General features: G+C 48.1%; 1 protein-coding gene across 1 annotated transcript in view; it reads right to left on the bottom strand.

Annotated features, from left to right (window-relative positions):
• Nucleotides 1–13,556: 13,556 nt before the first annotated feature.
• LOC124132286 (feeding circuit activating peptides-like) overlaps nt 13,557–23,157 on the bottom strand; it is an 80,649-nt gene continuing 71,048 nt past the window's right edge. Inside the window, exon 2 of the mRNA XM_046496138.2 lies at nt 13,557–15,856. Coding sequence (XP_046352094.2) covers nt 14,069–15,856 — 1,788 coding nt within the window. The 3' untranslated portion in view covers nt 13,557–14,068. The remainder of the gene's footprint in view (nt 15,857–23,157) is intronic.

The raw sequence follows: 23,157 nt of genomic DNA, 5'->3' as shown, positions 1-23,157 counted from the left end.
CCTCCATATCCTTCCCAACATTCCCATACCCTTCTTGTCCCACTATCTGTACATTCCATCACCTCAGCATCCCTCCCCGCATTTCCATACCCTTCTTGTCCCACTTTCTCTACATTCCATCACCTCCGCATCCCTCCCCGCATTTCCAGATCCTCCTTGTCCCAATTTCTCTACATTCCATCACTTCCATATCCTTCCCAACATTTCCATACCCTTCTTGTCCCACTATCTCTACATTCTATCACCTCAGCATCCCTCTCCGCATTTCCACACCCTCCTTGTCCAACTATCTCTACATTCAGTCACCTCCGCATTCCTTACCGCATTTCAACACCCTTATTATCCCACTTTCTCTACATTCCATCACCTCCGAATCCCTCCCCGCTTTTCCTCACCGTCCTTGTCCCACTTTCTCTACATTCCATCACCTCCGCATCCCTCCCCGCATTTCCACACCCTCCTTGTCCCACTATCTCTACATTCCATCACCTCCGAATCCCTCCCCACATAGCCACACACTCCTTGTCCCACTATCTCTACATTCCATCACCTACTAATCCCTCTCCGCATTTCCACACCCTCCTTGTCCCACTATCTCTACATGCCATCACCTCCGCATCCCTCCCCGCATTTCCACACTCTCCTTGTCTCAATTTCTCTACATTCCATCACCTCCATATCCTTCCCAACATTTCCATACCCTTCTTGTCCCACTATCTCTACATTCTATCACCTCAGCATCCCTCCCCGCATTTCAACACCCTCCTTGTCCCACTTTCTCTACATTCCATCACCTCCGCATCCATCCCCGCATTTTCACACCCTTATTATCCCACTTTCTCTACATTCCATCACCTCCGAATCCCTCCCCGCTTTTCCTCACAGTCCTTGTCCCACTTTCTCTACATTCCATCACCTCCGCATCCCTCCCCGCATTTCCACACCCTTCTTGTCCCACTATCTCTACATTCCATCACCTCCGAATCCCTCCCCACATAGCCACACCCTCCTTGTCCCACTATCTCTACATTCCATCACCTCCTAATCCCTCTCCGCATTTCCACACCCTGCTTGTCCCACTATCTCTATATTCCATCACCTCCTAATCCCTCTCCGCATTTCCACACCCTCCTTGTCCCACTATCTCTACATTCCATCACCTCCATATCCTTCCCAACATTTCCATACCCTTCTTGTCCCACTATCTGTACATTCCATCACCTCAGCATCCCTCCCCGCATTTCCACACCCTCCTTGTCCAACTATCTCTACATTCCATCACCTCCATATCCTTCCCAACATTTCCATACCCTTCTTGTCCCACTATCTCTACATTCTATCACCTCAGCATCCCTCCCCGCATTTCCACACCCTCCTTGTCCAACTATCTCTACATTCCATCACCTCCATATCCTTCCCAACATTTCAACACCCTCCTTGTCCCACTTTCTCTACATTCCATCACCTCCGCATCCCTCCCCGCATTTCCACACCCTTATTATCCCAACTTCTCTACATTCCATCACCTCCATATCCTTCCCAACATTTCCATACCCTTCTTGTCCCACTATCTCTACATTCCATCACCTGAGCATCCCTCCCCGCATTTCCACACCCTCCTTTTCCAACTATCTCTACATCCAATCACCTCCGCATCCCTCACCGCATTTCAACACCCTCCTTGTCCCACTTTCTCTACATTCCATCACCTCCGCATCCCTCCCCGCATTTCCACACCCGTATTATCCCACTTTCACTACATTCCATCACCTCCGCATCCCTCCCCGCATTTCCACACCCTCCTTGTCCAACCGACTCTACATTCAATCACCTCCACATCCCTCACCGCATTTCAACACCCTCCTTGTCCCACTATCTCTACATTCCATCACCTCCTAATCCCTCTCCGCATTTCCACACCCTCCTTGTCCCACTATCTCTACATTCCATCACCTCCTAATCCCTCTCCGCATTTCAACACCCTCCTTGTCCAACTAACTCTTCATTCCATCACCTCCATATCCTTCCCAACATTTCCATACCCTTCTTGTCCCACTATCTGTACATTCCATCACCTCAGCATCCCTCCCCTCATTTCCACACCCTCCTTGTCCAACTATCTCTACATTCCATCACCTCCATATCCTTCCCAACATTTCCATACCCTTCTTGTCCCACTCTCTCTACATTCCATCACCTCAGCATCCCTCCCCGCATTTCCATACCCTTCTTGTCCCACTTTCTCTACATTCCATCACCTCCCCACCCTCCCCGCATTTCCACACCCTTATTGTCCCACTTTCTCTATATTCCATCACCTCCATATCCTTCCCAACATTTCCATACCCTTCTTGTCCCACTCTCTCTACATTCCATCACCTCAGCATCCCTCCCCGCATTTCCATACCCTTCTTGTCCCACTTTCTCTACATTCTATCACCTCTGCATCCATCCCCGCATTTCCACACCCTTATTATCCCACTTTCTCTACATTCCACCACATCCGCATCCCTCCTCGCATTTCCACACCCTCCTTGTCCCACTATCTCTACATTCCATCACCTCCGCATCCCTCCCCGCATTTCCACACCCTTATTATCCCACTTTCTCTACATTCCATCACATCCGAATCCCTCCCCGCTTTTCCTGATCACCGTCCTTGTCCCACTTTCTCTACATTCCATCACCTCCGAATCCCTCCCCGCATTTCCACACCCTCCTTGTCCCACTATCTGTACATTCCATCACCTCCTAATCCCTCTCCGTATTTCCACACCCTCCTTGCCCCACTCTCTCTACATTCCATCACCTCCGAATCCCTCCCCACATAGCCACACCCTCCTTGTCCCACTATCCCTACATTCCATCACCTCCTAATCCCTCCCCGCATAGACACACCCTCCTTGTCCCACTATCCCTACATTCCATCACCTCCTAATCCCTCTCCGAATTTCCACACCCTCCTTGTCCCACTATCTCTACATTCCATCACCTCCTAATCCCTCTCCGCATTTCCACACCATCCTTGTCCCACTATCTCTACATTCCATCACCTCCGAATCCCTCTCCGCATTTCCACACCCTCCTTGTCCAACTATCTCTACATTCCATCACCTCCATATCCTTCCCAACATTTCCATACCCTTCTTGTCCCACTATCTCTACATTCCATCACCTCAGCATCCCTCCCCGCATTTCCACACCCTCCTTGTCCAACTATCTCTACATTCCATCACCTCCATATCCTTCCCAACATTTCCATACCCTTCTTGTCCCACTATATCTACATTCCATCACCTCAGCATCCCTCCCCGCATTTCCATACCCTTCTTGTCCCACTTTCTCTACATTCCATCACCTCGCATCCCTCCCCGCATTTCCACACCCTTATTGTCCCACTTTCTCTACATTCCATCACCTCCATATCCTTCCAAACATGTCCATACCCTTCTTGTCCCACTATCTCTACATTCAATCACCTCAGCATCCATCCCCGCATTTCCACACCCTTATTATCCCACTTTCGCTACATTCCATCACCTCCGCATCCCTCCTCGCATTTCCACACCCTTATTATCCCACTTTCTCTACATTCCATCACATCCGAATCCCTCCCCGCTTTTCCTCACCGTCCTCGTCCCACTTTCTCTACATTCCATCACCTCCGCATCCCTCCCCGCATTTCCACACCCTCCTTGTCCCACTATCTCTACATTCCATCACCTCCTAATCCTTCTCCGTATTTCCACACCCTCCTTGTCCCACTCTCTCTACATTCCATCACCTCCGAATCCCTCCCCACATAGCCACACCCTCCTTGTCCCACTATCCCTACATTCCATCACCTCCTAATCCCTACCCGCATAGCCACATCCTCCTTGTCCCACTATCCCTACATTCCATCACCTCCTAATCCCTCTCCGAATTTCCACACCCTCCTTGTCCCACTATCTCTACATTCCATCACCTCCTAATCCCTCTCCGAATTTCCACACCCTCCTTGTCCCACTATCTCTACATTCCATCACCTCCGAATCCCTCTCCGCATTTCCACACACTCCTTGTGCCACGATATCTACATTCAATCACCCCCGCATCCCTCACCGCATTTCCACACCCTCCTTGTCCAACTATCTCTACATTCAATCACCTCCGCATCCCTCACCCCATTTCAACACCCTCCTTGTCCCATTTTCTCTACATTCCATCACCTCAGCATCCCTCCCCGCATTTCCACACCCTCCTATTCCCACTATATCTACATTCCATCACCTCCGCATCCCTCCCCCCCCCCCCCCCCCCCACACACACACACTCATTTCCACACCCTTCTTGTCCCACTATCTCTACATTCCCTCACATCAGCATCCCTCCCCGCGTTTCCACACCCTCCTTGTCCAACTATCTCTACATTCCATCACCTCCATATCCTTCCCAACATTTCAACACCCTCCTTGTCCCACTTTCTCTACATTCCATCACCTCCGCATCCCTCCCCGCATTTCCACACCCTTATTATCCCAATTTCTCTACATTCCATCACTTCCATATCCTTCCCAACATTTCCATACCCTTCTTGTCCCACTATCTCTACATTCTATCACCTGAGCATCCCTCCCCGCATTTCCACACCCTCCTTGTCCAACTATCTCTACATCCAATCACCTCCGCATCCCTCACCGCATTTCAACACCCTCCTTGTCCCACTTTCTCTACATTCCATCACCTCCACATCCCTCCCCGCATTTCCACACCATTATTATCCCACTTTCACTACATTCCATCACCTCCGCATCCCTCCCCGCATTTCCACACCCTCCTTGTCCAACCGACTCTACATTCAATCACCTCCACATCCCTCACCGCATTTCAACACCCTCCTTGTCCCACTTTCTCTACATTCCATCACCTCCGAATCTCTCCCCGCTTTTCCTCACCGTCCTTGTCCCACTTTCTCTACATTCCATCACCTCCGCATCCCTCCCCGCATTTCCACACCCTCCTTGTCCCACTATCTCTACATTCCATCACCTCCGAATCCCTCCCCACATAGCCACACCCTCCTTGTCCCACTATCTCTACATTCCATCACCTCCTAATCACTCTCCGTATTTCCACACCCTCCTTGTCCCACTATCTCTACATTCCATCACCTCCTAATCCCTCTCCGCATTTCCACACCCTCCTTGTCCAACTATCTCTACATTCCATCACCTCCATATCCTTCCCAACATTTCCATACCCTTCTTGTCCCACTATCTCTACATTCCATCACCTCCGCATCCCTCCCCCCATTTCCACACCCTCCTTGTCCAACTATCTCTACATTCCATCACCTCCATATCCTTCCCAACATTTCCATACCCTTCTTGTCCCACTATCTCTACATTCCATCACCTCAGCATCCCTCCCCGCATTTCCATACCCTTCTTGTCCCACTTTCTCTACATTCCATCACCTCCGCATCCCTCCCCACATTTCCACACCCTTATTGTCCCACTTTCTCTACATTCCATCACCTCCATATCCTTCCAAACATTTCCATACCCTTCTTGTCCCACTATCTCTACATTCAATCACCTCAGCATCCATCCCCGCATTTCCACACCCTTATTATCCCACTTTCTCTACATTCCATCACCTCCGCATCCCTCCCCGCATTTCCACACCCTTATTATCCCACTTTCTCTACATTCCATCACCTCCTAATCCCTCCCCGCTTTTCCTCACCCTCCTTGTCCCACTTTCTCTACATTCCATCACCTCCGTATCCCTCCCTGCATTTCCACACCCTCCTTGTCCCACTATGTCTACATCCATCACCTCCTAATCCCTCTCCGTATTTCCACACCCTCCTTGCCCCACTCTCTCTACATTCCATCACCTCCTAATCCCTCCCCGCATAGCCACACCCTCCTTGTCCCACTATCCCTACATTCCATCACCTCCTAATCCCTCTCCGAATTTCCACACCCTCCTTGTCCCACTATCTCTACATTCCATCACCTCCTAATCCCTCTCCGCATTTCCACACCCTCCTTGTCCCACTATCTCTACATTCCATCACCTCCGAATCCCTCTCCGCATTTCCACACCCTCCTTGTCCAACTATCTCTACATTCCATCACCTCAATATCCTTCCCAACATTTCCATACCCTTCTTGTCCCACTATCTCTACATTCCATCACCTCCGCATCCCTCCCCGCATTTCCACACCCTCCTTGTCCAACTATCTCTACATTCCATCACCTCCATATCCTTCCCAACATTTCCATACCCTTCTTGTCCCACTATCTCTACATTCCATCACCTCAGCATCCCTCCCCGCATTTCCATACCCTTCTTGTCCCACTTTCTCTACATTCCATCACCTCCGCATTCCTCCCCGCATTTCCACACCCTTATTGTCCCACTTTCTCTACATTCCATCACCTCCATATCCTTCCAAACATTTCCATACCCTTCTTGTCCCACTATCTCTACATTCAATCACCTCAGCATCCATCCCCGCATTTCCACACCGTTATTATCCCACTTTCTCTACATTCCATCACATCCGCATCCCTCCTCGCATTTCCACACCCTCCTTGTCCCACTATCTCTACATTCCATCACCTCCGCATCCCTCCCCGCATTTCTACACCCTTATTATCCCACTTTCTCTACATTCCATCACATCCGAATCCCTCCCCGCTTTTCCTCACCGTCCTTGTCCCACTTTCTCTTCATTCCATCACCTCCGTATCCCTCCCCGCATTTCCACACCCTCCTTGTCCCACTATCTCTACATTCCATCACCTCCTAATCCCTCTCCGTATTTCCACACCCTCCTTGCCCCACTCTCTCTACATTCCATCACCTCCTAATCCCTCCCCACATAGCCACACCCTCCTTGTCCCACTATCCCTACATTCCATCACCTCCTAATCCCTCCCCGTATAGCCTCACCCTCCTTGTCCCACTATCCCTACATTCCATCACCTCCTAATCCCTCTCCGAATTTCCACACCCTCCTTGTCCCACTATCTCTACATTCCATCACCTCCTAATCCCTCTCCGCATTTCCACACCCTCCTTGTCCCACTAGCTCTACATTCCATCACCTCCGAATCCCTCTCCGCATTTCCACACCCTCCTTGTCCAACTATCTCTACATTCCATCACCTCCATATCCTTCCCAACATTTCCATACCCTTCTTGTCCCACTATCTCTACTTTCCATCACCTCAGCATCCCTCCCCGCATTTCCACACCCTCCTTGTCCAACTATCTCTACATTCCATCACCTCCATATCCTTCCCAACATTTCCATACCCTTCTTGTCCCACTATCTCTACATTCTATCACCTCAGCATCCCTCACCGCATTTCCATACCCTTCTTGTCCCACTTTCTCTACATTCCATCACCTCAGCATCCCTCCCCGCATTTCCACACCCTCCTTGTCCCACTTTCTCTACATTCCATCACCTCCATATCCTTCCAAACATTTCCATACCCTTCTTGTCCCACTATCTCTACATTCAATCACCTCAGCATCCATCCCCGCATTTCCACACCCTTATTATCCCACTTTCTCTACATTCCATCACATCCGCGTCCCTCCTCGCATTTCCACACCCTCCTTGTCCCACTATCTCTACATTCCATCACCTCCGCATCCCTCCCCGCATTTCCACACCCTTATTATCCCACTTTCTCTACATTCCATCACATCCGAATCCCTCCCCGCTTTTCCTCACCGTCCTTGTCCCACTTTCTCTACATTCCATCACCTCCGCATCCCTCCCCGTATTTCCACACCCTCCTTGTCCCACTATCTCTACATTCCATCACCTCCTAATCCCTCTCCGTATTTTACACACCCTCCTTGTCCCACTCTCTCTACATTCCATCACCTCCGAATCCCTCCCCACATAGCCACACCCTCCTTGTCCCACTATCCCTACATTCCATCACCTCCGCATCCCTCCCCGTATTTCCACACCCTCCTTGTCCCACTATCCCTACATTCCATCACCTCCTAATCCCTCTCCGTATTTTACACACCCTCCTTGTCCCACTATCTCTACATTCCATCACCTCCGCATCCCTCCCCGCATTTCCACACCCTTATTATCCCACTTTCTCTACATTCCATCACATCCGAATCCCTCCCCGCTTTTCCTCACCGTCCTTGTCCCACTTTCTCTACATTCCATCACCTCCGCATCCCTCCCCGTATTTCCACACCCTCCTTGTCCCACTATCTCTACATTCCATCACCTCCTAATCCCTCTCCGAATTTCCACACCCTCCTTGTCCAACTATCTCTACATTCCATCACCTCCTAATCCCTCTCCGCATTTCCACACCCTCCTTGTCCCACTATCTTTACATTCCATCACCTCCGAATCCCTCTCCGCATTTCCACACCCTCCTTGTCCCACTATATCTACATTCAATCACCCCCGCATCCCTCACTGCATTTCAACACCCTCCTTGTCCAACAATCTCTACATTCAATCACCTCCGCATCCCTCACCGCATTTCAACACCCTCCTTGTCCCATTTTCTCTACATTCCATCACCTCCGCATCCCTCCCCGCATTTCCACACCCTCCTTGTCCCACTATATCTACATTCCATCACCTCCGCATCCCTCCCCCCCCCCCCCCCCTGATTTCCACACCCTTCTTGTCCCACTATCTCTACATTCCCTCACCTCAGCATCCCTCCCCGCGTTTCCACACCCTCCTTGTCCCACTTTCTCTACATTCCATCACCTCCGCATCCCTCCCCGCATTTTCACACCCTTATTATCCCACTTTCTCTACATTCCATCACCCCCGCATCCCTCACTGCATTTCCACACCCTCCTTGTCCAACAATCTCTACATTCCATCACCTCCGAATCCCTCCCCACATAGCCACACACTCCTTGTCCCACTATCTCTATAATCCATCACCTCCTAATCCCTCTCCGCATTTCCACACCCTCCTTGTCCCACTATCTCTACATTCCATCACCTCCGCATCCCTCCCCGCATTTCCACACTCTCCTTGTCTCAATTTCTCTACATTCCATCACCTCAGCATCCCTCCCCGCATTTCAACACCCTCCTTGTCCCACTCTCTCTACATTCCATCACCTCCGCATCCATCCCCGCATTTTCACACCCTTATTATCCCACTTTCTCTACATTCCATCACCTCCGAATCCCTCCCCGCTTTTCCTCACCGTCCTTGTCCCACTTTCTCTACATTCCATCACCTCCGCATCCCTCCCCGCATTTCCACACCCTCCTTGTCCCACTATCTCTACATTCCATCACCTCCGCATCCCTCCCCGCATTTCCACACTCTCCTTGTCTCAATTTCTCTACATTCCATCACCTCAGCATCCCTCCCCGCATTTCAACACCCTCCTTGTCCCACTTTCTCTACATTCCATCACCTCCGCATCCCTCCCCGCATTTCCACATCCTCCTTGTCCCACTTTCTCTACATTCCATCACCTCCGAATCCCTCCCCGCTTTTCCTCACCGTCCTTGTCCCAATATCTCTACATTCCATCAGCTCCTAATCCCTCTCCGTATTTCCACACCCTCCTTGTCCCACTATCTCTACATTCCATCAGCTCCTAATCCCTCCCCGCTTTTCCTCACCGTCCTTGTCCCACTTTCTCTACATTCCATCACCTCCGCATCCCTCCCCGCATTTCCACACCCTCCTTGTCCCACTATCTCTACATTCCATCACCTCCGAATCCCTCCCCACATAGCCACACCCTCCTTGTCCCACTATCTCTACATTCAATCACCTCCTAATCCCTCTCCGCATTTCCACACCCTCCTTGTCCAACTATCTCTACATTCCATCACCTCCATATCCTTCCCAACATTTCCATACCCTTCTTGTCCCACTATCTGTACATTCCATCACCTCAGCATCCCTCGCCACATTTCCACACCCTCCTTGTCCCACTATCTCTACATTCCATCACCTCCTAATCCCTCTCCGCATTTCCACACCCTCCTTGTCCAACTATCTCTACATTCCATCACCTCCATATCCTTCCCAACATTTCCATACCCTTCTTGTCCCACTATCTGTACATTCCATCGACTCAGCATCCCTCCCCGCATTTCCATACCCTCCTTGTCCAACTATCTCTACATTCCATCACCTCCATATCCTTCCCAACATTTCCATACCCTTCTTGTGCCACTATCTCTACATTCTATCACCTCAGCATCCCTCCCCGCATTTCCACACCCTCCTTGTCCAACTATCTCTACATTCAATCACCTCCGCATCCCTCACCGCAGTTCAACACCCTCCTTGTCCCACTTTCTCTACATTCCATCACCTCCGCATCCCTCCCCGCATTTCCACACCCTCCTTGTCCCACTTTCTCTACATTCCATCACCTCCGAATCCCTCCCCGCTTTTCCTCACCGTCCTTGTCCCAATATCTCTACGTTCCATCAGCTCCTAATCCCTCTCCGTATTTCCACACCCTCCTTGTCCCACTATCTCTACATTCCATCAGCTCCTAATCCCTCTCCGAATTTCCATTCCCTCCGTGTCCCACTATCCCTACATTCCATCACCTCCTAATCCCTCCCAACATAGCCACACCCTCCTTGTCCCACTATCTCTACATTCCATCACCTCCGCATCCCTCTCCGTATTTCCACACCCTCCTTGTCCCACTATCTCTACATTCCATCAGCTCCTAATCCCTCTCCGTATTTCCACACCCTCCGTGTCCCACTATCCCTACATTCCATCACCGCCGAATCCCTCCCAACATAGCCACACCCTCCTTGTCCCACTATCTCTACATTCCATCACCTCCTAATCCCTCTCCGCATTTCCACACCGTCCTTGTCCCACTATCTCTACATTCCATCACCTCCGAATCCCTCTCCGCATTTCCACACCCTCCTTGTACCACTATATCTACATTCAATCACCTCCGCATCCCTCACCGCATTTCCACACCCTCCTTGTCCAACTATCTCTACATTCAATCACCTCCGCATCCCTCACTGCATTTCAACACCCTCCTTGTCCCATTTTCTCTACATTCCATCACCTCCGCATCCTTCCCGCATTTCCACACCCTCCTTGTCCCACTATATCTACATTCCATCACCTCCGCATCCCCCCCCCCCCCCCACCCCTCATTTCCAGACCCTTATTGCCCCACTATCTCTACATTCAATCACCTCCGCATCCCTCACCGCATTTCAACACCCTCCTTGTCCCACTTTCTCTACATTCCATCACCTCCGCATCCCTCCCCGCATTTCCACACCCTTATTATCCCAATTTCTCTACATTCCATCACCTCCATATCCTTCCCAACATTTCCATACCCTTATTGTCCCACTATCTCTACATTCAATCACCTCCGCATCGCTCACTGCATTTCAACACCCTCCGTGTCCCACTTTCTCTACATTCCATCACCTCCGCATCCCTCCCCGCATTTCCACACCCTTATTATCCCACTTTCTCTACATTCCATCACCTTCGCATCCCTCCGCTCATTTCCACATCCTTATGATCCCACTTTCTCTACATTCCATCACCTCCGAATCCCTCCCCGCTATTCCTTACCGTCCTTGTCCCACTTTCTCTACATTCCATCACCTCCGCATCCCTCCCCGCATTTCCACACCCTCCTTGTCCCACTATCTCTACATTCCATCACCTCCGAATCCCTCCCCACATAGACACACCCTCCTTGTCCCACTATCTCTACATTCCATCACCTCCTAATCCCTCTCCGCATTTCCACACCCTCCTTGTCCCACTATCTCTACATTCCATCACCTCCGAATCCCTCCCCGCATTTCCACACCCTCCTTGTCCCATTTTCTCTACATTCCATCACCTTCATATCCTTCCCAACATTTCCATACCCTTCTTGTCCCACTATCTCTACATTCCCTCAGCTCAGCATCCCTCCCCGCATTTCCACACCCTCCTTGTCCAACTATCTCTACATTCCATCACCTCCATATCCTTCCCAACATTTCCATATTACCCTTCTTGTCCCACTATCTCTACATTCAATCACCTCCGCATCCCTCCCCGCGTTTCCAAACCCTTATTATCCCACTTTCTCTACATTCCATCACCTCCAAATCCCTCCCCGCTTTTCCTCACCGTCCTTTTCCCACTTTCTCTACATTCCATCACCTCCACATCCCTCCCCGCATTTCCACACCCTCCTTGTCCCGCTATCTCTACATTCCATCACCTCCGCATCCCTCCCCACATTTCCACACCCTCCTTGTCCAACCATCTCTACATTCCATCGCCTCCGAATCCCTCCCCGCATTTCCACACCCTCCTTGTCCCGCTATCTCTACATTCCATCACCTCCTAATCCCTCTCCGCATTTCCACACCCTCCTTGTCCCACTATCTCTACATTCCATCACCTCCGAATCCCTCCCCACATAGCCACACCCTCCTTGTCCCACTATCTCTACATTCAATCACCTCCGCATCCCTCCCCGCGTTTCCAAACCCTTATTATCCCACTTTCTCTACATTCCATCACCTCCAAATCCCTCCCCGCTTTTCCTCACCGTCCTCTCCCACTTTCTCTACATTCCATCACCTCCACATCCCTCCCCGCATTTCCACACCCTCCTTGTCCCACTATCTCTACATTCCATCGCCTCCGAATCGCTCACCGCATTTCCACACCCTCCTTGTCCTGCTATCTCTACATTCCATCACCTCCGCATCCCTCCCCACATTTCCACACCCTCCTTGTCCCACTATCTTTACATTCCATCGCCTCCGAATCCCTCCCCGCATTTCCACACCCTCCTTGTCCCGCTATCTCTATATTCCATCACCTCCGCATCCCTCCCCACATTTCCACACCCTCCTTGTCCCACTATCTTTACATTCCATCGCCTCCGAATCCCTCCCCGCATTTCCACACCCTCCTTGTCCCGCTATCTCTACATTCCATCACCTCCTAATCCCTCTCCGCATTTCCACACCCTCCTTGTCCCACTATCTCTACATTCCATCACCTCCGAATCCCTCCCCACATAGCCACACCCTCCTTGTCCCACTATCTCTACATTCCATCACCTCCTAATCCCTCTCCGCATTTCCACACCCTCCTTGTCCCATTATCTCTACATTCCATCGCCTCCGAATCCCTCCCCGCATTTCCACACCCTCCTTGTCCCACTATCTCTACATTCCATCACCTCCGAATCCCTCACCGCATTTCCACACCCTCCTTGTCCCACTTTCTCTACATTCCATCATCTCCGCATCCCTCCCCGCTTTTCCACACCCTTATTATCCCACTATCTCTACATTCCATCACCTCCGAATCCCTCCCAAAATAAGCACACTGGTTTTGCTTTCACTCCAGTTTTTATCGGTATACTCATTCTGCGTGTGGATGTACATGTAGTCCATGCAACAGTGTATAAACACTGTCGTGAACAATCACATGCCTGGGAATAAGCGACGCCTGCTTACAAGGGACTGACTGAATGAATTACGCATGATATTAAAAATAAAATCTTCCAGAAATTCGCATTTTATTCTGCCGTCACGCATAAGAGGTAACAAAACATCGACATACTGCATTTTCACATTATTAATAAATATCAGTTAACGTTTATGGTTCGTGTGAAAGTGATGAACACATAATGACGCCTACAGTCATTTGAAACTGCTGTTCGTGAATGGGTTAACCGGATTCTAGTCCCATATACATGTATGTGTCGGACTATTCTATGAAATTTACAAATGCATGTTTCATTGCGAGGAAAATATATATTATATTATTTTTAAACAAAAACAAGTATCACAGTCACTGTACACTGTATTTCAGAAAACACTCCTGTGATCACCTCCACTGTCAGAAGATGCCTCTTGCATAGACTTCCTTGTTCTATGAGGCGAAGAGACCGAACTTCGTATTGCATGCTATAATGTGATGATAGGCTTTTTGCATGTGTTTGTTTAGGCTTTTCAATCGTCACAGTTGTTTCCAATATAGGGCATTACGCAATTTATTGCAACAGTATTGTTCATTCCTCGTTTTCATTTTTTTCTTTCTTGTCAGCACTTCTCTTGAACCCATGCACATTGAAGCCTCCCAAAGTGTCTAGTCCTCTTTTAAAACTGTGCACATTGAAGCCACCAAGAGTATCGAAACCTCTCTTGAATCCATCGTGAATATGCCCCCCACCTAATGTATCGAACCCGCGCTTGAACCCATCATGGATTTGGGCACCACCAAGTGTGTCGAAGCCTCGCTTGAACCCGTCGTGGATTTGGGCACCTCCAAGTGTGTCGAAACCTCTTTTGAATCCATCATGGATTTGGGAACCCCCAAGTGTGTCGAAGCCTCGCTTGAACCCGTCGTGGATTTGGGCACCTCCAAGTGTGTCGAAACCTCTCTTGAATCCATCATGGATTTGGGCACCACCAAGTGTGTCGAAGCTTCGCTTGAACCCGTCGTGGATTTGGGCACCACCAAGTGTGTCGAAGCCACGCTTGAACCCGTCGTGGATTTGGGCACCTCCAAGGGTGTCGAAACCTCTTTTGAATCCATCATGGATTTGGGCACCACCGAGAGTATCAAAGCCTCTCTTGAACCCATCATGGATTTGGGCACCACCAAGTGTGTCAAAACCTCGCTTGAACCCATCGTGGATTTGGGCACCACCAAGTGTGTCAAAACCTCGCTTGAATCCATCATGGATTTGGGCACCACCGAGCGTGTCAAAACCTCGCTTGAAGCCATCGTGGATTTGGGCACCTCCAAGGGTGTCGAAACCTCTTTTGAATCCATCGTGGATTTGGGCACCACCCAAAGTATCAAAGCCTCTCTTGAACCCATCGTGGATTTGGGCACCACCAAGTGTGTCAAAACCTCGCTTGAACCCATCGTGGATTTGGGCACCACCCAGAGTATCAAAGCCTCTCTTGAACCCATCATGGATTTGGGCACCACCAAGTGTGTCAAAACCTCGCTTGAACCCATCATGGATTTGGGCACCACCCAGTGTATCAAAGCCTCGCTTGAACCCATCGTGGATTTGGGCACCACCAAGTGTGTCAAAACCTCGCTTGAACCCATCGTGAATTTGGGCACCACCGAGAGTATCAAAGCCTCTCTTGAACCCATCATGGATTTGGGCACCACCAAGTGTATCAAAACCTCGCTTGAATCCATCATGGATTTGGGCACCACCAAGTGTGTCAAAACCTCGCTTGAATCCATCATGGATTTGGGCACCACCGAGCGTGTCAAAACCTCGCTTGAATCCATCATGGATTTGGGCACCACCAAGTGTGTCAAAACCTCGCTTGAATCCATCATGGATTTGGGCACCACCAAGTGTGTCAAAACCTCGCTTGAAACCATCATGGATTTGGGCACCACCAAGTGTGTCAAAACCTCGCTTGAACCCGTCGTGGGTTTTATCAGCATCCACCTTATTCGTGTGTCTCGTTAATCCGTCATGGATTTTGGAGTCTCCATGGGTATGCAGGGCTCTTTTTGTGCGGCTGTGGGCTGACCTCCCGGCTGTGCTAGCTGATCGCTTCTTATATCCATGCACCTCAAATCCACCAATTGGGTCAAGGTAACGTTTTGTTTGCACATCTACGTCAGCAAGTGGATCAAAAAAACGCTTGTAGCCATGGATTTGAGCTCCGCCTAGAGAGTCAAGGTATCGCTTCCCCATTTCTGTCAAGTCATCAACAAGTTCACTGTCGTCATATGCCATCCTACTTGTGCTTCGTTTGGTCATTTTCAGCCGCATGGCGTGTTCCATGTTGTGTCCATTAACTTCCCTTTTCTTCAAATCCTGAAATGACAGAATCACATTAGACTACTTGTATTCGTCAAGTTAACTAAAGTGTACCACAAAACAACTTGGATAGACAAAAAGATAGACACAATTGTATTTGACATAATTCAATATGATTGGTTGCCACAAAGCGGCGGAAAGGAAGTAAAATATTTATGCAGCATGAATATTCCATATTGAAATTTCATTTATCAGTTGGATACTTGCACGACGATTTTCCAGCTCAACGACTATCAAAATTATATGTACATTATGAGGAAGCTCTGCGTTCACTTTATGTATGCATATAGCGGTCTCAGCGCAACATTTGGACGTGCATTCTTTTACATGAACTTCCACTGTTTGGAAGCGCAATACGCTGTGCAATCTTGCTAAACGCGGCGTAAAACAAAACAAACTGACTTGCTCCATCAATTGAGAATATCAAAATCTTTCAGTCAACTTGCTACAAAGTCGTACACATCCATGTCCTCTCGGTAATCCTTACTACCGCGCCCGGCGCCAAGGAGTTGGATACAGGACAGTATAGCGTCGATATAATTCAATCAGAAGCGTCTAATGCCAAGACATTATGTGTAAATTAGTGCCTCAGATGCGGTCTAGCGGGGATTGAATCGTACCTCATAGGCGCATCCTAAGAAAGAATGAGACCTTTCCAGTGTGTCAACGCATAAATGCTGACGATATTAGTGTCATTAAATAGTCATTACTTCATCTTACAGCAATGATGGATACACTGGATGAATTGGCGGATGGTGAAGTAAATCTTATTCAAATTCTGAGAAAAATGCTGATGAGTATACAGATCAGTACCGTTTTTACCAGATTATAGGAGTTTCGAAACCAATCTCATTTCAAATTCTGTAAAACTTAATATCGGAACATTCGTGGATGATCTTTGAGGAATTTTTTTTTAATGATAAGTGAAGCGTCTTTACCTTAACATAGGACAAACAATGATCGGAAAAAGCTCAGATATGATCATCATCAGTGGTATGCTTTCAGCGAGCTCATCGTGAGGACAATTTATATCTCTATTCACTATAATATTTCTATTAAAGCATTGGATTGTGCGACGAGGGACAGCCTTTATTCGTAAGCGCGTATTGGGCTGGGAAAAGTGTTAAAAATGTGCCTTCAAAGTAGCATCAGACAGGAAAGAAAGTTCATTGATGATTAAAATACCTCTTTGATTTTAATGTTTGTCTTGAAGGGCATAAACTTCAATCCGTTGTTTCGTCAATACAAACTGTATGCGTACTAGCTGGAAAAGGAAGTACAGTGCACAAACCCCTACATGCTACTGCAGACTACGTTAAGTGCTGCCCGGTGCTCCTGGACCTCAAGTGATAAATTGACTTCTCACGGCAAACCATTCCCACAATATATTCATTTGCTTTATAGGGTAAACCAGAGATAACTATAAAAGCAGCACCCAATAATCCAGAAAATGGACCTTTATTGACACACTCGCGACAATGATGTATTTACTTATTATTTATGTCTGTAGAGCGGCTATGGCGTGGACCACGGCTTAGAAAGGGCTCTCTTTGTTTGAATGATATTGCACAAAACTACATCTTTCCTCTCAACTGGGGGATGGGCAGCTGGAATTACTGAATAAAAGAATCCCATCGGAAAAGATCTATTTTAACCATTAGCTTTCGTGAAGGTCTGTCAATAGCGCGATAGGGTAATGAGTGGGCCGCAATCTGTCACGCTGCAGTACGGCTATGTGTGCGAGATTTGATTGCGCCCTTTTGGAAATTTAACAATGGGACATAATATCAGCGCTGCAAAGTCGCTGATAGTTTGGACATTCAAGAGAGCTATTAAAGCAAGTATAAAATGCAGTGTTGCCATCAAGCAACGCTCTTTATCTCTTTCGTTTTGTCCCGATCCAATGCTAACATGGTCCTGTGCCAGCAAACACAAGACCTATGTGGTACAAGTGGTACCCATAAACATGCAGCTGATGAAACAGAGGGTTTGCTACAAATTTCTTTTTATCAATTTTTCACAAGTTTTACATGTGATAAGGTTAACTCAAGCGTTATAATATAAATAGTAGTAATTGCCATGTATATATTTGATGAACAAATACTAAAATAGCAGCATGGTTTCACAATGACAAGACAAATGTCCACAGCTTTATGGAAAATTCTTTGTTGATTTGGCAATTGTGTTGGGAAGTCGTATACATTTTTGAAAACACACACTCAAACAAGAAAGCTATAGTGTAAGATTACGTTTAGATGCAGTACATCCGATCACCTAGAAATATTCTACGTGTGAAAAGGTTTAGTATGATCTCAGTAAGTGAAGCCTCTTACTTAGTAGAGAATGCAAATCACTGGAGGTGAGGCTTCTAACGTAGTGGAGAATTCACGTCATTGGAAGTGAGGCCTCTTACTTAGTGGAGAATGCACGTCACTGGATGTGAGGCCTCTTACTTTAGTGGAGAATAAACGTCACTGGAGGTGAGGCCTCTTACTTAGTGGAGAATACACGTCACTGGAGGTGAGGCCTCTTACTTAGTGGAGAATACACGTCACTGGAGGTGAGGCCTCTTACTTTAGTGGAGAATACACGTCACTGGAGGTGAGGCCTCTTACTTAGTAGAAAATGCACGTCACAGGAGGTAAGGCCTCTTACTTTAGTGGAGGATACACGTCACTGGTGGTGAGGCCTCTTACTTTAGTGGAGAATAAACGTCACTGGAGGTCAGGCCTCTTACTTAGTTCGGAATTCACGTCACTGTGGGTGAGCCGCTAACTTAGTAGAGAATACATGTCACTGGAGGTCAGGCCTCTTACTTTAGTGGAAAATACACGTCACTGGAGGTGAGGCCTCTTACTTTAGTGGAGAATAAACGTCACTGGAGGTCAGGCCTCTTACTTAGTTCGGAATTCACGTCACTGTGGGTGAGCCGCTAACTTAGTAGAGAATACATGTCACTGGAGGTCAGGCCTCTTACTTTAGTGGAAAATACACGTCACTGGAGGTCAGGCCTCTTACTTAATGGAGAATGCACGTCACTGGAGGCGAAGCCTCTTACTTAGTGGATAATACACGTCACTGGAGGTGAGGCCTCTTACTTAGTAGAGAATACACGTCACTGGAGTTGAGGCCTCTTACTTATTTGAGAATGCACGTCACAGGAGGTGAGGCCTCTTATTTGGTGGAGAAGACACGTCACAGGAGATGAGGCCTCTTACTTAGTGGCGAATACATGTCACAGGAGGTGAGGCCTCTTACTTTAGTGGAGAATACACGTTACTGGAGGTGAGGCCTCTAACTTTGCGGAGAAGACACGTCACAGGAAGTGAGGCCTCTTATAAATTACTTAGTTAGAGAATGCACGTCACTGGAGGTGAGGCCTCTTACTTAGTAGAGAATGCACGTCACTGGAGGTCAGGCCTCTTCCTTAGTAGAGAATACACGTCACTGGAGTTCAGGCCTCTTACTTAGTGGAGAATGCACGTCACTGGAGATGAGGCTTCTTACTTAGCGGAGAATACACGTCACTGGTAGAGAGGCCTCTTACTTAGTAGAGAATACACGTCACAGGAGGTGAGGTCTCTTACTTAGTAGAGAATACACGTCACAGTAGGTGAGGCCTTTTACTTAATGGAGAATGCACGTCACTGGAAGTGAGGCCTCTTACTTAGTGGACAATACACGTCACAGGAGGTGAGGTCTCTTTCTTAGTGGATAATGCACGTCACAGGTGGTGAGGCCTCTTACTTAGTGGTGAATGCACGTCACAGGAAGTGAGGCCTCTTAATTAGTGGAGAATACACGTCACTGGAGGTCAGGCCTCTTACTTCGTTAAGAAAACACGTCACTGTAGGTGAGGCCGCTAACTTAGTAGAGAATACATGTCACTGGAGGTGAGGCCTCTTACTTAATGGAGAAGACACGTCACAGGAGGTGAGGCCGCTTACTAAGTGGAGAATGCACGTCACAGGAGGTCAGGCCTCCTACTTAGTGAAGAATACACGTCACAAGAGGTCAGGCCTCTTACTTAGTGGAGAATACACGTCACAAGCGGTCAGGCCTCTTACTTTGTGGAGAATGACCGTCAGTAGAGGTCAGGCCTCTTACTTAGTTGAGAATACACGTCATATGAGGTGCGGCCTCTTAGTTGAGAATACACGTCACTGGAGGTGAGGCCTCCTACTTAGTGGAGAATGCACGTCACAAGAGGTCAGGCTTCTTACTTAGTGGAGAATGCACGTCATTGGAGGTCAGGCCTCTTACTTTGTGGATAATGCACGTCACTTGAAGTGAGGCCTCTTAGTTGAGAATACGCGTCACTGGAGGTCAGGCCTCTTACTTAGTGGAGAATGCACATCACAGGAGGTGAGGCCTCTTACTTAGTAGAGAATACACGTCACTGGAGATGAGGCCTCTTACTTAGTAGAGAATACACGCCACAGGAGGTGAAGCCTCTTCCTTTTTTGAGAATGCACGTCACAGGAGGTGAGGCATCTTACTTAGTGGAGAATACACGTCACAAGATGTCAGGCCTCCTACTTAGTGGAGAATACACGTCACAAGAGGTCAGGCCTCTTACTTAGTGGAGAATACACGTCACAAGAGGTCAGGCCTCTTACTTAGTGGAGAATGCACATCACTGGAAGTCAGGCCTCTTACTTTGTGGGGAAGGCACGTCACTGGAGTTCAGGCCTCTTACTTAGTGGAGAATACACGTCACAAGAGGTCAGGGCTCTTACTTAGGGGAGAATGCACATCACTGGAAGTCAGGCCTCTTACTGTGTGGAGAAGGCACGTCACAAGAGGTCAGGCTTCTTACTTATTGGAGAATTCACGTCATTGGAGGTCAGGCCTCTTACTTTTTGGAGAATACACGTCACAAGAGGTCAGGCCTCTTACTTTGTGGAGAATGCACGTCACTTGAAGTGAGGCCTCTTAGTTGAGAATACGCGTCACTGGAGGTCAGGCCTCTTACTTAGTGGAGAATGCACATCACAGGAGGTGAGGCCTCTTACTTAGTAGAGAATACACGTCACTGGAGATGAGGCCTCTTACTTAGTAGAGAATACACGCCACAGGAGGTGAAGCCTCTTCCTTTTTTGAGAATGCACGTCACAGGAGGTGAGGCATCTTACTTAGTGGAGAATACACGTCACAAGATGTCAGGCCTCCTACTTAGTGGAGAATACACGTCACAAGAGGTCAGGCCTCTTACTTAGTGGAGAATACACGTCACAAGAGGTCAGGCCTCTTACTTAGTGGAGAATGCACATCACTGGAAGTCAGGCCTCTTACTTTGTGGGGAAGGCACGTCACTGGAGTTCAGGCCTCTTACTTAGTGGAGAATACACGTCACAAGAGGTCAGGCCTCCTACTTAGTGGAGAATACACGTCACAAGAGGTCAGGCCTCTTACTTAGTGGAGAATGCACGTCATTGGAGGTCAGGCCTCTTACTTTGTGGAGAATGCACGTCACTTGAGGTGAGGCCTCTTACTTAGTGGAGAATACACGTCACTGGAGGTCAGGCCTCTTACTTAATAGAGAATGCACGTCACTGGAGGTCAGGCCTTTTACTTAATAGAGAATGCACGTCACAGGAGGTGAGTCCTCTTACTTAGTGGAGAATACACGTCACTGGAGGTCAGGCCTCTTACTTAATAGAGAATGCACGTCACTGGAGGTCAGGCCTTTTACTTAATAGAGAATACACGCCACAGGAGGTGAGGCCTCTTCCTTTTTTGAGAATGCACGTCACAGGAGGTGAGGCCTCTTATTCAGTGGAGAATGCACGTCACAGGAGGTGAGGCCTCTTACTTAGTAGAGAATGCAGGTCACTGTACATTTCTAAATTCACGAAATATTTGTTTGACCTTTAAAGTCATAGGTCACATTTTGAGGGTATTATACATTACATTACATCTGGTTGTTTTGTGAATCCCTCATTCGCCCTGATATTAGCTCAGCAATATGCATGTCCTCGCGGGTTATCCAATATCAGCTTGTGCCACTTTGGGCTTTGTTCTCGTTGTGAGCCGTCATGTACATTATCTAACATAAAACAGGTTTACCTGAGCATACCCTATGGTGTGCATTAGATTTGTATTCGTAGTTTTATCCCCCTCGAGTCACTATATTGATTAAACTATACAAAACTGGGACAAGACTCCAATTTTATACACAAAAAGATATGGTGCCTAGACATATTACATTTCTGAAAAAAGTATTAGTCTCAGATACAACATAGCTTGACGATGTTGGGAAAATAATTGTTACAAATCGAGACCCAGAGGTTCAAGTTGAATGAAAACCCGAGTGTATGCAAAACTGTACACTGAGCCGCACAGGACATGACTATCTGGACACGTGCAGCTTCTCCTGTCAGACAGGTGATTCACGAGTGTCATGGACGAGCACCTAAGACATACAATAGACCTATATTTTCTGAAAACATATATAAGTTGAGGAGACCTTACTGACTGCCTCCGTTCCCCGTCCTTCCTCATGTGTCAGTCGTCTCACCTTTAGCTCTGACTCGTTACTTCTGATGACACGCAAAACGGCGTATATATATTTTACGACACTTCACTCACTAGTTATCTCGGTGGGATGGCAGCTAAGTGTCACTGGTTGTCCGGATAGAGATCCTAGAAGTGTTGTGTCATGCTTGGTTTAAGTGTAACTGGTTGGCCCGATAAGGATCCTGCACGTGTTGTGTCATGCTGGGTGTAAGTGTAACTGGTTGGCCCGATAGAGATCCTAGATGTGTTGTGTCATTCTGGGTGTAAGTGTAACTTGTGGGCCCGATATAGATCCTAGACGTGTTGTGTCATGCTTAATGTTAGTGTAACAGATTGGCCCGATAGAGATCCTAGACGTGTTGTGTCATGCTGGATGTAAGTGTAACTGGTTGGCCCGTTAGAGATCCTAGACGTGTTGTATCATGCTGGGTAAAAGTGTAACTGGTTGGCCCGAAAGAGACCCTAGACGTGTTGTGTCATGCTTGGTGTAAGTGTAACTGGTTGTCCCGATAGAGATCCTAGACGTGTTGTGTCATGCTGGGTGTAAGTGTAACTGGATGACCCGATATAGATCCTAGACGTGTTGTGTCATGTTTGGTGTAAGTGTAACTGGTTGTCCCGATAGAGATCCTAGACGTGTTGTATCATGTTTGGTGTAAGTGTAACTGGTTGTGCCGATTAAGATCCTAGATGTGTTGTGTCATGCTGGGTTTTAGTGTAACTGGTTGGCCCGACAGAGATCCTAGACGTGTTGTGTCATGCTGGGTGTAAGTGTAACT

This window comes from Haliotis rufescens, unplaced genomic scaffold (assembly GCF_023055435.1).
Source record: "Haliotis rufescens isolate VD_foot unplaced genomic scaffold, xgHalRufe1.0.p SCAF_13, whole genome shotgun sequence".
Classification (NCBI taxonomy): Eukaryota; Metazoa; Mollusca; class Gastropoda; order Lepetellida; family Haliotidae; genus Haliotis; species Haliotis rufescens.
Note: the sequence above shows the minus strand (reverse complement) of the source record. Positions and strands in the feature narration are given on the sequence as shown.